Consider the following 15,377-nt stretch of genomic DNA (forward strand, 5'->3'; position numbering starts at 1 on the left):
CTTTGATGAAACGGGCCCTAGCCGGCACCGAACTCCCTTCCCCTCCCTGGTGGTCTAGAGGTACCTGTTCGGTCGGGGCAGGAAAGAAAGACCCCCTCTTTTCTGCCCGTAGCGGTGCTAGTAGGTGTCTTGCTGCATCGTGTGGGATTCCGGCTCTCGGCGTTTCAAAATGGCCGCCGAGAGTTGAAGTCTCGCGAGGCAGCTTCAACTCTCGGCGGCCATTTTGAATCGCCGAGAGCCGGACTCAGACACGATGTTGCCGGGCACCTAGCAGCAGCGCTCCGGGCCTGGAAACCGGGGGTTCCTTCATTCCTGGCCGTGCGAACAGGTACCGCTAGACCACCAGGGATAGTGGCGTAAGGGGAGGGGAGGGAAGTTGATGAGGGGAAGAGTTTGCTACCGGGTGCGGGGCGGTAAGTTGAAAGGGGCGTTGCGATGGGGCGAAAGGGGGCGGGGTGATGGGCATGTCAGCTGCAGGTATTTTTTGGAAGGGGAGGAGTAGGGAAACACGCGAGGGCGTGTGACGCGAGGGCGGGGCATGCAGACATGGTGAGTGTTGTGGCTTCACCACCATGAAGTTACGAACCGGTGTGTGAGTGCCTGCAGTGACGTCAGTGTCCCCAGAACGTTGAGGTGCGTTTTATTATAGTAGATCTTCTAAAAAAGTAAGGGAGACCCGACACAACTCGTGTTTCAACCCTACCGGCCTGCATCAGGGATCTAGGAATCTGTCATTCAATACATGTTCCTAGGTTAGTCGTCAAACATCAAAATCTCTTTCTTCCTCAGGCCAGTCTTTGGACACTGCAGCCCTTGCTGAGAATCCCCTGAGGAGGATGGGGCTCAGGCAGATACAGAGTTAAAATTTGCTGTTTAACGACTAATCTAGGAACACATATTGAATGTCAGATTTCTTAGACCCCTGTTGCAGGCTGGTAGGGCCGAAACACGAGTCGTGTCTGGTCTCCCTTACTTTTTTAGAAGTTTATTTCAATAAAGTCTATTTTGGACACAATCTGCAAAAGGTTCCTTTCTTTTGTTCTACTGTTCTATGTGTGGAGTTTAGTTTGCAGACCTGTAAGAAAGTGGAATAGGCGAGGAAGAGATTGGATGGTGCAGAACACAAGATGTAGACACCATGAGGATCTCTCTTTCTCTTATCTTTGCCCAACTACATATACTCAAATGAACAGATCGCTTTAATTCATTGAAATCGACTCGCCAGTAAAAATCTGCATTGCGTGTCTTGTTGTTGGTGAGATCCGTCCGATGTGTCTGCTCATCCGACTTTGTAGCCTTATGTGGGAAAGAGAAAGCAGAGGTTATATTGTTTGCATATCTGAGGCAAAAGTATTTGGGGGGGAAAAAAAACCCACACTTAAAATTTGAACTGTGAGAGAAATGTCAAGGAGAAACAAAGCTTTAAAAAAAAAAAAAAAAAAAAGAACTGACAAAAAAATGGGAGTGAGGCTGGCAGGAAGTGTGGTAGTGGTGAAAGCAAATGGAAAGAATTTGTGCTTTTATCCATGGATGTTGTTGCTTCCCTTCTATAGGATGTGGCCAGGCTTACGGTGGAACGATCTACTATAATGACTCACCTCTTTTCAAAGCTGTCCTATTGCCCCGAGTCGGATGCTGTGTTGGTTGCGCTGCTTTCTGTTTTCTCCCAATACGTTAAGCGTATGCGCAAAAGCAAGGAGGGTGAAGAGGTTTACAGCTGGGTAGGTACCCCCTTTCCTCAACACTCTCTAATCCCGTGTACTCGGGAGGAAGTTGCTTCTGATCCATGGTTAATTCTTTAGCATTTAGTCTCCGGTACAGGATAGTTTCTGTATCTGGTTGCAAAACCGGGTGGTTTCCTCCTCTCCTTGTTCGTTTTTTTTTTCTTGCAGTCAGAGTCCCAGGATCAGGTCTTCCTGCGCTGGACTAGTGGTGAAACAGCCACTATGCATATTCTAGTAGTCCATGCCATGGTCATTCTGCTAACCCTTGGACCCCCTCAAGGTCAGTAAAGCTATAAAAACTTTATTGATACATAATGCATACATTCATTCATTCAACAAGTTTAAGGACATATCCGGGATGCAAAGGTCATTGATCTAAATGTGTAGGAAAAGAGTCCAGGGAGGTTACCTTGTCTGGACAGCATGATGGCATAGGAGACCTTTCAAATGACAAATTCTTGAATGAGTCAGTAATATGTTTCACATTTTATCCTTGAAGGGGAGAGTGATTTCTACTCCTTGCTGGACATCTGGTTTCCTGACAAGAAGCCTCTTCCTACAGCCTTTTTGGTGGATACCTCAGAAGAGGCTTTGCTGTTCCCTGACTGGCTAAAGCTGCGAATGATTCGCTCAGAGGTCCCTCGTCTGGTGGATGCTGGTATGTGGGGTTGGAGTAGAAGAAAAGAGAAATAGTTTGTTCTGAATTTGCTAGTAGTGAGCACAGCAGTCTGTATTTTGATCCACACACGAGGCAGTAGAAGTCATTAGTTTTCTTTAGAGTTGCACATTTTTACGTTTTTTTTATCGCGATGAATGCATTAAAATTTTAAATTGCATTAATAATTTTAACACATTAATCACATTCTCCCTCCCCCTGGCGGCTTTCTGAATTTGCCTGTACATGCTGCTTCTCTCAAGCCGAAGTCCTCCCTCTCTAGCGTCCTTCCTCCTCTGACAAAACGTCCTATTTCCTGTGGGCAGGACACTAGAGAGGGAGGTCCCGGCTAGAGAGCAGCAGCTTGTGCTTAGCGCTGCTGTCTATACAGGCAAATTTGAAGGGTTGCCAGGGAGATGGGGGGAGGGGGAATGAAATGCCGGTGAACGCAGGGGCAACAGAAGGAAAAAATTGCCGGAGTGTGTATGTGTTTTTTTTTTTTTTTGGGGGGGGGGGGGGGGGGTACAAGAGAAAAAGATGCCAGAGTGCTGGAGGGGAGGCACAGAGAGAAAAATATGCCAGTCATTTGGGGGGGAGGGGGGAAACTCAGGCTAAAGCTTCCTGTATCAAGTGGGGTTTATAGACGAGATGGTGCCCATGGAAAGAGGGGAGATGATGCCCATAGAGAGGAGGGGAAGGGCGATGGTGCCCTTGGAGAGGAGGAAAAGGGAGATGGAAGGAGATGGAAACTAGGTAGATTTGAGAAAGAGGAAGAAAAATTGAAGAAACTTGAATATGAAAGATGGATGTAGGGCAGGAAGTGAAGGAGGAGGAAAAAAAAAAGAAATAGTGAATAGACAGGAGCCCCTGGAAACAGAGATCACAGCACAGAACTGTGCTGGAAGCACAGGGAAGCAGAGACGAGGGAACTTGATGGTTAGAAAGATAAAATCAGCAGACAACGAAAGTAAGATAAATGATTTTATTTTTAGTTTAGTAATTGAAATATGTCAGTTTTGAGAATTTACGTCTACTATCTATATATTGCATTGTAGAGGAGGAAATATGAGGGGGCGCTTTATTAGATTGCAACTTTTAATTGATTTACAGCCCTAGTTTCCTTTGAACTTTGAATAGGACGTTATGTAGATTCAGGGGCCTAGCTACATTTACAGGCACTTGATATACCGCTGATCACACTACTGAAAATATGACACTGTGAATTTGGGGTCCATGTTCAAAAGATTTGCCCTGCTAAATCTGGGATTTAGCCAGACAAGTTAATTTTATATGGCAGAGTTTTGCCCACACAAATTTTACACAGTTAAAGGAGTCAGTGCTGAGAGCATTCCTGGGATGCTGTTGTAACATGGGTAATGGCTGGTCGGAAAACATAACTATGCTAAAATGAACTGGATACTTTTAGAGGGGATATTTCAGCCCAGATGCATTTGGCCTGAGTATCCGGATAAAGTTAATGGACAACTTTGTCCAGTTATCTTTTTCTGGTGACTGCTGGCCACTTCAATAGCATTGCAGGATACGGACTCACTGAACTTTTGGCCTTGCCGCAGGTTTGATACAAATGAATGTGAACTTTGAACTTGTTTTGCGTTGCAGCTTTGCAGGATCTGGAACCCCAGCAACTGCTTCTGTTCGTCCAGTCCTTTGGAATCCCGGTGTCCAGTATGAGTAAACTGCTTCAGTACCTGGACCAGGCCGTGTCTCACGATCCCCAGACCCTGGAGCAGAACATCATGGACAAGAGTGAGACTTTCAGTTCAACTCTGTTTCACTTTTAGAAACTATGGCGCTGATTTTCAGCTGGCTGCCAATGTCCTGAATTCCCCGCCTAAAACTTAGCTGGGGATCTTAGTTTCAGTTTCAGCCACACAGAATTTGGTTGCTTAGATTTAGGATTGCCACTTGGTGGCTGCTTTTAGCCACCTAGCCCTAAAAATCAGTGGTAGGCAGCAAAGGCTTCCCTTTGTCCCAGGAATGCCTCTGGGGTCCCCCCTTTTTAAAAATTGAAATTTGAAAGTTAATTATTTACTTAGAATCTTGAGATCAGAATTCAGATGTCCAGGTCAGAATGTGCTCAGTTTCAGCCGTATTTTACAAAATGGTCTGCCAAACATGGAGCCTTTCATAAAATACCTATAAGGATATGCAGGAGCAGCACCATTTTACAAATATACACAAGCTTCTAGGTGGTAGTGTCGGCATTTCCATGTGGAATCGGCAATTTTGCCACTTCCGCATGCAGCTGTCCGGTTTTACACTCCTAAACAATAGCCAATTAAGCTATTCTCAATGTATGTATTTTTATATATAGAAAAGCTCTCAATGTTGTCTACATAAAGCCACTAAGACATTTTACATACCGTATTTTTCGGACTATAAGACGCACTTTTTTCCCCCCAAATTTGGGAGGAAAATGGGGGGTGCGTCTTATAGTTCGAAGGTAGACTTCTTCCTACTCACGCGATCTTCCCTGGTGGTCTAGTGACGTCGGGGCAGGAAAGACCCTCCTCTTTCCTGCCCAGCGCGCTGCTCTCCATCCTCTTGTATGCAGCCTGACGGTCTCGGCGAGATTCAAAATGGCCGCCGAGAATTGAAGTCTCAGCGGCCATTTTGAATCTCGCCGAGACCGTCAGGCTGCATACAGGAGGATGGAGAGCAGCGCGCTGGGCAGGAAAGAGGGGGCTCTTTCCTGCCCCGACGTCACTAGACCACCAGGGAAGATCGCGTGAGTAGGAAGAAGTGGTGACAGGGCCGGGGGGAGGGCGGGATTCGGACAAGACGCACCGGAGCACCTAGGTTTTACAGTTGGGAAAAAGGAAACATTTTTTTTTCCTATTTCCCTCCTCTAAAACCTAGGTGCGTCTTATAGTCCGAAAAATACGGTGTATATACTTCTTAGTGATGTTTCTTTACTATAGATTTTTTTAGTATATGTTTTTATTACCATTATAAATCATTTTTAATTGGCTAATTGTTTTAATTGTTATTATATTTTGTTGTGATTTATATGTTCTTATATGTTTTGTTGCTAGACCCCTGAGGCAGGCATTGTTTCACGCCGAAACACGGCCCGTGTCGGGTCACTTGCCAATAAAATACTCCTGTTGTCTCAGTCTTGAAGGCCCAGTGTTGCTTTTTTGAAGGTGGAAATAAACAATGGGGGATTAAGGAGAGTCAGTCTCTTGGTTCCTCCTGTAATGTCCCGGCCAAAATGATCGCTTTGTTCAAGCTTTACTTTTGTCAAAATCTGGATTGTTGTAATTTGATTTTCCTAAGAACATCTGGGATCTTTTACATTTCAAGGCAGTTCAAAATACTGCTGTGAGACTTATTTACTCCTTAAGGGCTCCTTTTACTAAGCGGCGGTAAGCCCAACGCGGGCTTACCGCTCGCTATTTAGGAAGTACCGTCGGGCTAATGCAGCAGCCCGGCGGTACTTCCCCCCCCCCCCCCCCCCCCCCCCCCCAATCTCACCGCGCTGTCATTTCCGGCACTACACAAATTTGTAGCGCTGGATACTACCCGGCGGTAATCACTGCCCGGTTACCGCCGGGTTAGCACGGGAGCCCTTACCGCCACCTCAGTGGGGGGGGGGGGTAAGGGCTCCTCCCAAAAATGGCCGCGTTGCAAGTGCTTTACTTGCTGCCCGGCCATTTCCTGAAAGAAAGCGAGACCGGCCCTTTTACCAGCTGCAGTAAAAGGGGGGCCTTGGCGCACGTGTAAAACACGCGCCGACGCCAATGCAGGCCCCCGTTTTGTCGCAGCTTGGTAAAAGGGGGCCTAAGTAAATATGATAGGATTTCTCAATTTTATGTGGATCTTCACTGGCTTCCTATAGAGGCCATGGTTTTGTTTACATTTTCCTGCTTATTGTTCTATGTCCTTAATATCCGCTGCCCCACTTTGAACTCTTAAGTTCTTCTAGAAGTAGAAGAACAATAAACTGTTCTCCTTTTGTGATCCTTTTGAGTGGAGGAGTAGCCTAGTGGTTGGTGCAGTGGACTTTGATCCTGGGGAACTGGGTTCAATTCCCCCTGTAGCTCCTTGTGACGCTGGGCAAGTCACTTAACCCTCCATTGCCCCTGGTACAAAATAAGTACCTGAATATATGTAAACCGCTTTGAATGTAGTTGCAAAAACCTCAGAAAGGCGGTATATCAAGTCCTATTTCCCTATTTGAGATTCTGCATGGAATGTTGCTACTATTGAGATTCTGTTTCTACTATTTGAGATTCTACATGGAATTGCCCCAGGTACAAATAAGTACCTGTATACAACATGTAAGCCGCATTGAGCCTGCCATGAGTGGGAAAGTGTGGGGTACAAATGTAACAAAAATAAAATTAAAATAAATAAAATTTGCTATTCCACTAGCAACATTCCATGTAGAAGCCTGCCCTTGCAGATCAGCAACGCGGCCGCGCAGGCTTCTGTTTCTGCGACATGCAGGATGTCAGACTCACAGAAACAGAAGCCTGCGTGGTTGCATTGCTGATCTGCAAGGGCAGGCTTCTACGTGGAATGTTGCTAGTGGAGGAGTAGCCTAGTGGTTAGTGCAGCGGACTTTGATCCTGGGGAACTGAGTTCAATTCCCACTGTAGCTCCTTGTGACTCTGGGCAAGTCACTTAACCCTCCATTGCCCCTGGTACAAAATAAGTACCTGAATATATGTAAACTGCTTTGAATGTAGTTGCAAAAACCTCAGAAAGGCGGTATATCAAGTCCCATTTCCCTTTCCCCTCTGCTAAAGGTGTGAAGAGGTTAAGGATCCATGATATGCTTCTTGCTTACCAAGCCCCTAAAATTTGGCACCTATATGCCACTTGTGTTCAGTTCAATTTAGAATATATATTATAGGCTTAAAACAGCTCTTTTTAAGGGCTTTCTAATTATGTCTGATTAGGGTGTCCTTTTACTAAGGTGCGCTGAAAAATGGCCTGTGGTAGTGTTGGAGCATGTTTTGGACATGCGTAGAATCATTTTTCTGCGCACCTGTAAAAATGCCTTTTTAAAAATTTTGAGTGAAAATGGGTGTGTGGCAAAATGAAAATTGGCACGTGTCCATTTTGGGTCTGAGACCTTCCACCTGTTGACTTAGTGGTAAGGTCTCGCGTGTTAACTGGGAGTTAGAAATGCTAGTTAGTAGTAGTAGTAGTAGTAGCAGTAAAGGTCTACGTGCGTAGAATGCCTTTTACTTCCCGGTAGCGCCGCGCTCCAGAAAATGTTAATTATTTTAATGAAATTACCGCCCGGGCCACATGGTAGCCGGGCAGTAATCCCAAATTGGCATGTGTAGGCACCCATGCGGCTTAGTAAAGAGGCCCCTAGGTTTTTCGTTAGTGTTCCTAATTCCCATTATTATGATGTAAGGTTTCAATTCTTACTGTAAACCGCTTCGACCCAAATTTTAGTTTTAGCGGTATATAAACTGTAACTGCCTTTGAGCTGATGAAAGACCCAGTGGGGAAATTCCCCATAAACCTGTATTCTTTTTTTAAAAGGGGCAATATACGTGTGGATTTTTGTCCTGCCCTTGAAATCTCTGCATGGAATAAATCACCATGTGTAAATAATGGCTTTCTGAAATCAGCATTTACATGTTATACAACCAGTCTACACATTTAAATGCCTCTAAAGTAATCCTCTTAGCCACTGGGAGGAGGAAATTGCTGTCCTGTGAGATACGCTACTTAACCTCTCTAGATAGGCAGTTTGCACGTGGCTGGCATTGAACTGGTCCCTTCGTTTTTAGATAAAGCATTAGTTATGCTATTAAAATAATTTGCCAAGTTGCAAACCATGCCAGTCTTTAAAAAAAAAAAAAATATATATATATATATATATATATTCAGTTTTTAAGAAGTGGCATGGAAGGAGTAGCTCACCTAAACCAGCTTTTTGACCTCCGAGCACACAGGTTTGGGGGAGAATTGAGGTAGGGGATTGTACGGAACAGGTTAGTAAAGGGCCACATGACACTTTTGTCTCGGCTTTGCTTTGTTGCAGACTACATGGCTCATCTTGTGGAGGTTCAGCATGAGAGAGGAGCTACAGGAGGCCAGACCTTTCATACTCTGCTCACCGCCTCCCTGCCACCACAACAAGGTATTCACATTATTTATATATTTATTTATAAGGATTTATTTACTGCCTTTTTGAAGGAATTCACTCAGGGCTGTGTACAGTAAGAATGGATCAAACATGAGCAATAGTCAATTACAGCAGTAAAAATATTGAAATAACAATACAAAGATGGCATAGTAGACTACTTACAATGGCAACACAATACGTAATAGAAATTTTCATTGATAGTGAAGGGTAAAGCAAAGATGGAACATATAGATAGGTAAGGGAGTAAGAGGAGTTAGAAAGTAAAGTGACAAATTTCAAGAAGGTTGCACATGAGGGCAGAGAGATGGTTAAATATTATCTTAGCTAGGGTACCTATACTTGCCTGGCGGGGTGGGGGGGGGGGGGTCGCTTGCCCCTCGATCTGAGAGTGGAGTTCAGTCTTTAATGTTTAAAACTTTCTATACTGCCTTTACAGATTTTGTAATCTTTCTGTGTGCTTCTTCACGTTACTATGTCTTGGGTTTTGCTTTCCTGGCAGGTATGTTGATATTAGATGTAGAAAGCAGTTAGAGACCTCCTTTGGTGGTATGGACCATTATAAGAGACTCGGGCTATTTCTGTCAATCAGACAGAATTTAAATTGGTGCCCTCGATTAAAATTTTAGGATTTTATCTGGGTAAAATGTTAACTTTGGAACCACAGATAAATGATCTAATTAGAAAAACTTTTATGCTTTTTAGAAAACTCCAGCAGATACGTAAATATTTCAAAGAAGATCAATTTTGGATACTAGTTCAGTCTATGATATTGAGCCAATTAGACTATTGTAATATTGCACACCTGGGCTGCACTAAACAAATACTCAAAAAACCTACAAACTATTCAAAATACAGCTCTTCGTTTGATTGTTTTTCTTTGAAAAAACCCAACAGAGTATCTCACTTCTATGAAAAGTTACACTAGCTCCTGGTGGAAGCAAAAATCCAGCTTCCTTTATAAGGTGTTAGATGGTTCAGTACATTTTATTTCTATGATCATATCAAGGTAGCAAAAGAGATTAAGAATTGTAGAAAACAGAATACATTTTTCCCTTTTCCATCTGCGAAAGGTATTAAAAGGTTACAAATATTCAAGTCCCTTTTAAGCTTTTCAAGCTGCAAATCAGATCCTCACATTCATATGTAGAGTATCGATTAAATATTAAGATGTTTCTTTTTAAGAAATATGTTTTAAATTCTGCACAATTTTATTATCTTTTGTGTAGGATTTATGTAAACTGGGGGAAGTTTTCATTGAAAATTCAATTGCAGGTTATCCTTGTGTCTGCCAGCTGCCTGCAGCATTTCAGAATTGCTCTCCCTGTTAATAACTCTTTATCCATCCTTGTTTGCAGACTGCGCTGATATTCTAAGGCCAAAGTCTTGCACTGAAACTCCTCAAGGCCTGGGAAGGGTGCGTGCTCTGGCAAAGATCCCAGTACTGGGTCCAGAGGATGACCTGACTGGGATGCTTCTTCAGGTACGGTTTCTAACACCTTAGGAGAAAAAAATTGTATTGCTCTTACAGGAAGAGAGGGTTCCTTGAAGACTAGTCCTGGCTATTCAGTATTTTCAGACCTTATGCTAGGGAGTGTGGTTTATGGCTGCCAGACAGTTGTCTAATAATTGGACTGGAAAAATCATTACAACAGGTCCGAGGGATTATTTATCTCCATGATTGTTGTCACATCCAGTCTCTCCAAAGTTCTGTTCCAAAGGCTCACTAGTAATAAGATAATAAATCTAGTCTAAAGTTGAACCCCGGGGAAAGGTTGTTGCAGTCTCCAGATTCTGTTCTGCATCATTCAAAAGAAGTCTTTCAAAGTACAGGGAAATGCAGTTGTAACCGTCACCTGAATTTCAACTCCCAGCAGTCCTTACAGGTTTTCACACTGAATTGTCTCACAGCGGCCGCTGTTTTCTTGTAGAAAGTTACAGCTATTTCTCCAATAGTCCCTTCCCAGGATGATAATTTAGTTCCTAAACAGATGTAAGTTAACCACATAAGTGGGAGCCTCCTTGCAAATATGCACTATGCAAGTTAAGCAGGGACTTGATGTACCCCCTTTCTTGGTTTTTGCAACTACATTCAAGGTGGTTTACATAGGGGCTCATTTTCAAAGCACTTACCCTTACAAAGTTCCATAGTAACCTATGGAACTTTGTAAGGCTAAGTGCTTTGAAAATACGCCTCATAGTATATACAGGTACTTATTTGTACCTGGGCTAATGGAGGGTTAAGTGACTTGCCCTGAGTCACAAGGAGCTGCAGTGGGAATCGAACCCAGTTCCCCAGGATCAAAGTCCGCTGCACTAACCACTAGGCTGCTACTCCACTAGCAACATTCTATCTAGAATCGCAATTAGTTCAAATAGTATCAACATTTCATGTAGAATCTCAAATAGGGAAAGGGAAGTGAGACTTGATATACTTCCTTTCTGTGGGTTTTGCAATTACATTGAAAGCGGTTTACACAGTATATACAGGTACTTATTTGTACCTGGGCTAATGGAGGGTTAAGTGACTTGCCCAGAGTCTCAAGGAGCTGCAGTGGGAATCGAACCCAGTTCCCCAGGATCAAAGTCCACTGCTTTAACCACTAGGCTACTCCTCCACTCATTCCACCAATGAGCCAACCTCATCAGTGATGTCACAATGGCTTGATTGCCCGATACTTGGCTCACTTCTGATATTGTGATGTCATAAGGGAAAGGGAAAAGGGACTTGATAAACTGCCTTTCTGAGGTTTTTGCAACTACATTCAAAGCGGTTTATATATATTCAGGTACTTATTTTGTACATGGGGCAATGGAGGGTTAAGTGACTTGCCCAGAGTCACAAGCAACTGCAGTGGGAATCAAACTCAGTTCCCCAGGATCAAAGTCCGCTGCACTAACCACTAGACTACTCCTCCACTAGCAACATTCCATCTAGAATCGCAATTAGTTCAAATAGTATCAACATTTCATGTAGAATCTCAAATAGGGAAAGGGAAGTGAGACTTGATATACTTCCTTTCTGTGGGTTTTGCAATTACATTCAAAGCGGTTTACACAGTATATACAGGTACTTATTTGTACCTTGGGCAATGGAGGGTTAAGTGACTTGCCCAGAGTCACAAGGAGCTGTAGTCAGAATATAGCTGTATACAGAATATACAGCTATACAGAATAGCTCCTGGGTGTCTTACTGGCATTTACATGGTTACACATGCACATACATGTGTTAATGCTGGTATGTAGACATTTACTTGCACAACACGTGTAAAGGCAGGTATGTAGCTTACAGCATTGCTATTTAGGTGTCACTACTGAATAATGACTGAGACTGCTTGGGCCTGGTCTGAAATCAAACCCAGGACCTCTATGTGGCAGAGGACAGCGCTTAAGCACTGAGCACGGGAGCAGCCTTCACACACAATCTGAATTATTTGCTTCACTCTGTTATTGACTAATCTTTTTCCAGCTTTTCCCTCTGAACCAAGACCCTCGGTGGCAGAACTCAAACCCACGTCCCATCTCCCTGGCCCTGCAGCAAGCTCTGGGGCAAGAACTGGCACGGATCCGGCAGGGCAACACCCAAGTGTCGGGAATCACAGTGCGTCTTCTGCAGGCATTGGCAGCGCTAATGAACTCTTCACACAGCGGTGCTCTGGTTATGGTCATGCATCGCAGTCACTTCCTCTCCTGCCCGCTTATGCGACAGCTTCATCAGTACCAGGTGAGGAGTTACAGGAGTCGTTGGCTTTCATTCCCCTGTGCTTGTTCTTGTAGCGTCGGGATTTAATGTGCAGGTTTTTGGAAACTGAAAAGGCATTAACTCTCTAATACTCTGTATGCCAGCAGCTCTGCATGAAGACTCATTCTTGAGGTTATTGGTCTGTTGTGTCTTGTAACATATGAGTATTTCTTTACGAGTATAGATGTATTTCTTGTGAAAGTAAATTGACCTTTTTAGATGTGGGGGGAAATTTTGGGGAAGAATAAACTAGCCTTTACAGAAGTTTTCATACCGCTTGCATGTCTGCAGAATCCAAAGAGCATTTTTTACCCTTGGACTTTACAAGAAATTTCAAAGTAAAAATTAGCTGGTAGTGGTTAATGTTTTCAAAGGTACTGACCGTCACCGGCTGAATTTGACCTGCATTTTCAGATGCTGGACCCAATCCAGACACTGGCATTGAATATCTAGTCATAGACAGCTGCCAGAACATCTGGTTGCTGGCGTTATTCAGACCGGTGCCTGGATTAAGATAGGACAACCTTTTATCTGGACCTGCTCAGCGGTTTGAATCTCTCTGCTAACCGGGTAAATCCTGGCTCTGCCCCGACTGTCCTTGGACCACTCTGGCACTAAGTTCAAGTCCAATTTATTTGACTTTCCACAAATCTATTGTCAAAACAAAATCTAAGCGGTTTACAAAAATATTGTTGAAAATAATGGGGAGGAAGTAAATTAAAAAAAAACAAAACAGGACATCACTAAAAGCAGAAGAAGACAATATATTTCAGAAAAACAAGGTAAAAACAGCACTCAGCCACAGAAGGGGAACATGAGAAGGAATGACTATAATGTCGGAACAGTGGGAAGATAGTGCTGCGGTGGTCACATTGGATTTTCAGCGGCACTGGGCAATTAAGTGCTGCTAAAAGTCCAGGGATGGTCCACTCACCTCCCGTGCTCAATTAAATAGTTCTGAATGTCTACCCCTACTTTTCATAAGAGAAAAGTACCTATATATCCTTTCAGTGGATACTATTTTACTGATTGAAACAACGCATGTACATTTGAAAACAGAAAGTAGGTGCATTTCAGTTCCCACTCCAGGAATGGCTGTCCCAACTTTGGGTAAAAACACAAGCTGTACACGTCTGCTGATATGCAGGATGAGCAATTTTCAGATAGTCAGTTTATGCAGGTAAAATGTTTTGAAAATAAGGGACCCAAGTAAATTCCATTCAAATGTGGGGAAATAAAGAGATCTTCAAGATATTTTGTGAGTACCTGTGGAGACTTGACCGGAAGTGCCACACGCTTTAACATTGTCCGGATGAGCTTGTCTTGTTTCTGTTACTCATCTTTGACTTTCCCCTGTCTTCTTCCCCTCCCCCCAGCGCTGTGTTCCCCAGGACATGGCATTCTCCTCGCTCTTCTTTAAAGTGGTCATGCAGATGCTGCAGTGGTTGGATACTCCAGGAGTGGAAGACGGACCACTCCATGCACAGCTGAAGTCGTTCGCTGATCAATACTCCGCCAGACACAGGATCAGTGACGGTACGGAACTGACGATCAGTGGCGGTCAGAGGTTTATGTAACGGAGGCACATCGGGGTTCTAATGCCTTTACATCAGCTTTGTCTGGTGATTAAGGGGTGAAATCAGTTCACCAAGCTGATAGGTGCACTGTGGCATTAATGCCAGAGATGTTATAAAATGAAGTTAAATATGATCTAACTGGAACATTCAGCTAGACATCTGCTATTGTACAAAACTATTAGAGAGAGGGGAAGGGATGCTGTCAGATTTTAGTGTTTTGTGAGATGGATAGATGAAGTATATGACGACTAATGCCATCAGTGGAAACAGACTGCATAAACCGAGTTAAGAAATAGGCATATCTCTGGAGCCAGGGGTGTATACATGAAGGGGGGTGGGGTCTTGGGAGCCTGTCCCCCCCCCCCCCTCCCAACGCACACACACTTCCGACTCAGGCCATCTCCAAATTTGTGGCACCAGATGCCTGGCTGGCGAGGATGTTCAAGCCCTGCCAGCCGAAGAGATTCTCTGCCAGAGCGGCAAGGAAATCGGCGGGGAGCTTCAGCCGCCATCACCAGCATTTCTGCGCATGCTCAGTTAATGCATTGAACTGAGTTGCCGGCGGCAGAAGCTGGAGCACCATGCTGGCTTCCTCACTGCTCTGGCAGAGATCTCTTTGGCCGGTGGGGCTTGAGGATCCCCGTCAGCAAAGGTATGATTCTGTGGGGGTGAAGGGACAACCGAGAGGAAATGCTTGCCGCCCCCCGCCCCCCCGAAAGGTCTGGCTATGCCCTTGCTCTGGAGGTAGCAGTAAGGGAAAGTTCGTGGTCGAGCGCTTTGTCTGATCTCTACCTTTAGTGGAGGATAGGGAGCTGGGGTCCTTATACGTGTAAGTTCTGTAGAGCCTTCTCCTCTGTAGTTCAAGCAGGGTTCCTGCACCTCGCTGAGGCACTGGCGTTCCATCGTGACTCAGAAGTGATTAATTCCACTGTACGAGCCATCATCACGACTCTAAAATCTGGGGGGAAATGCAGCATTGAACCGGAGCTGATTGGCAAAGGTATGCTTTTAGTTTGAAAACTACTGTTAATTGTCTGGAGATCAAGGGAGTAGGAACTAGTTCCTGGATGTTAAGGGGAAAAGCGGATTACCCCTCAGAATTTGGGTAATACTATAACTAGCACATTTCAAACTGAGGGGTGTGAGTGGAGATCATACTGACCCGCTCTCCCCCCTGTTTCTTCCGTTGTTAGTTCTTCAGGGTTTGATTGACACAAGGTCTCCATACCTGGAGGAGTTGCTGACGGTTCTCTTCTCAGCCAGCATAGATTCTGCGTCCAAGTTCCCTGCCACCGGCCCTGTGGCTTTGGTGAGCACACTGCTGCTTCAGGAAAAGGAGGATGTGCCAATGAAGAAAGAAAATGACAGCTACAGGTGAGCAGGGGAGAGACTGCTGACTGGAGACCACAGTGAGGAGGTTGCAAGAGCTACTGTGTACGCTGCCTCTGCAAGTCTAGGAGTTGGGGGTGAAGAAGGGCAGTGTTGTAGTCATTATGTAGCAGAGGGTGGTAAAGACTGTGTCACTTCAGGGGTGTCTACTACTACT

The 15,377-nt window shown here is 44.5% G+C and overlaps 1 protein-coding gene across 1 annotated transcript in view; it reads left to right on the forward strand.

The window, feature by feature from the left end:
* INTS1 (integrator complex subunit 1) overlaps positions 1–15,377 on the forward strand; it is an 84,459-nt gene that overhangs the window by 46,093 nt on the left and 22,989 nt on the right. Inside the window, exons 24-33 of the mRNA XM_030211312.1 lie at positions 1,554–1,721; positions 1,893–2,004; positions 2,224–2,382; positions 4,000–4,146; positions 8,411–8,509; positions 9,871–9,995; positions 11,982–12,236; positions 13,631–13,790; positions 14,691–14,831; positions 15,025–15,205. Coding sequence (XP_030067172.1) covers positions 1,554–1,721; positions 1,893–2,004; positions 2,224–2,382; positions 4,000–4,146; positions 8,411–8,509; positions 9,871–9,995; positions 11,982–12,236; positions 13,631–13,790; positions 14,691–14,831; positions 15,025–15,205 — 1,547 coding nt within the window. The remainder of the gene's footprint in view (positions 1–1,553; positions 1,722–1,892; positions 2,005–2,223; positions 2,383–3,999; positions 4,147–8,410; positions 8,510–9,870; positions 9,996–11,981; positions 12,237–13,630; positions 13,791–14,690; positions 14,832–15,024; positions 15,206–15,377) is intronic.

This window comes from Microcaecilia unicolor, chromosome 8 (genome assembly GCF_901765095.1).
Source record: "Microcaecilia unicolor chromosome 8, aMicUni1.1, whole genome shotgun sequence".
Lineage (NCBI taxonomy): Eukaryota > Metazoa > Chordata > Amphibia > Gymnophiona > Siphonopidae > Microcaecilia > Microcaecilia unicolor.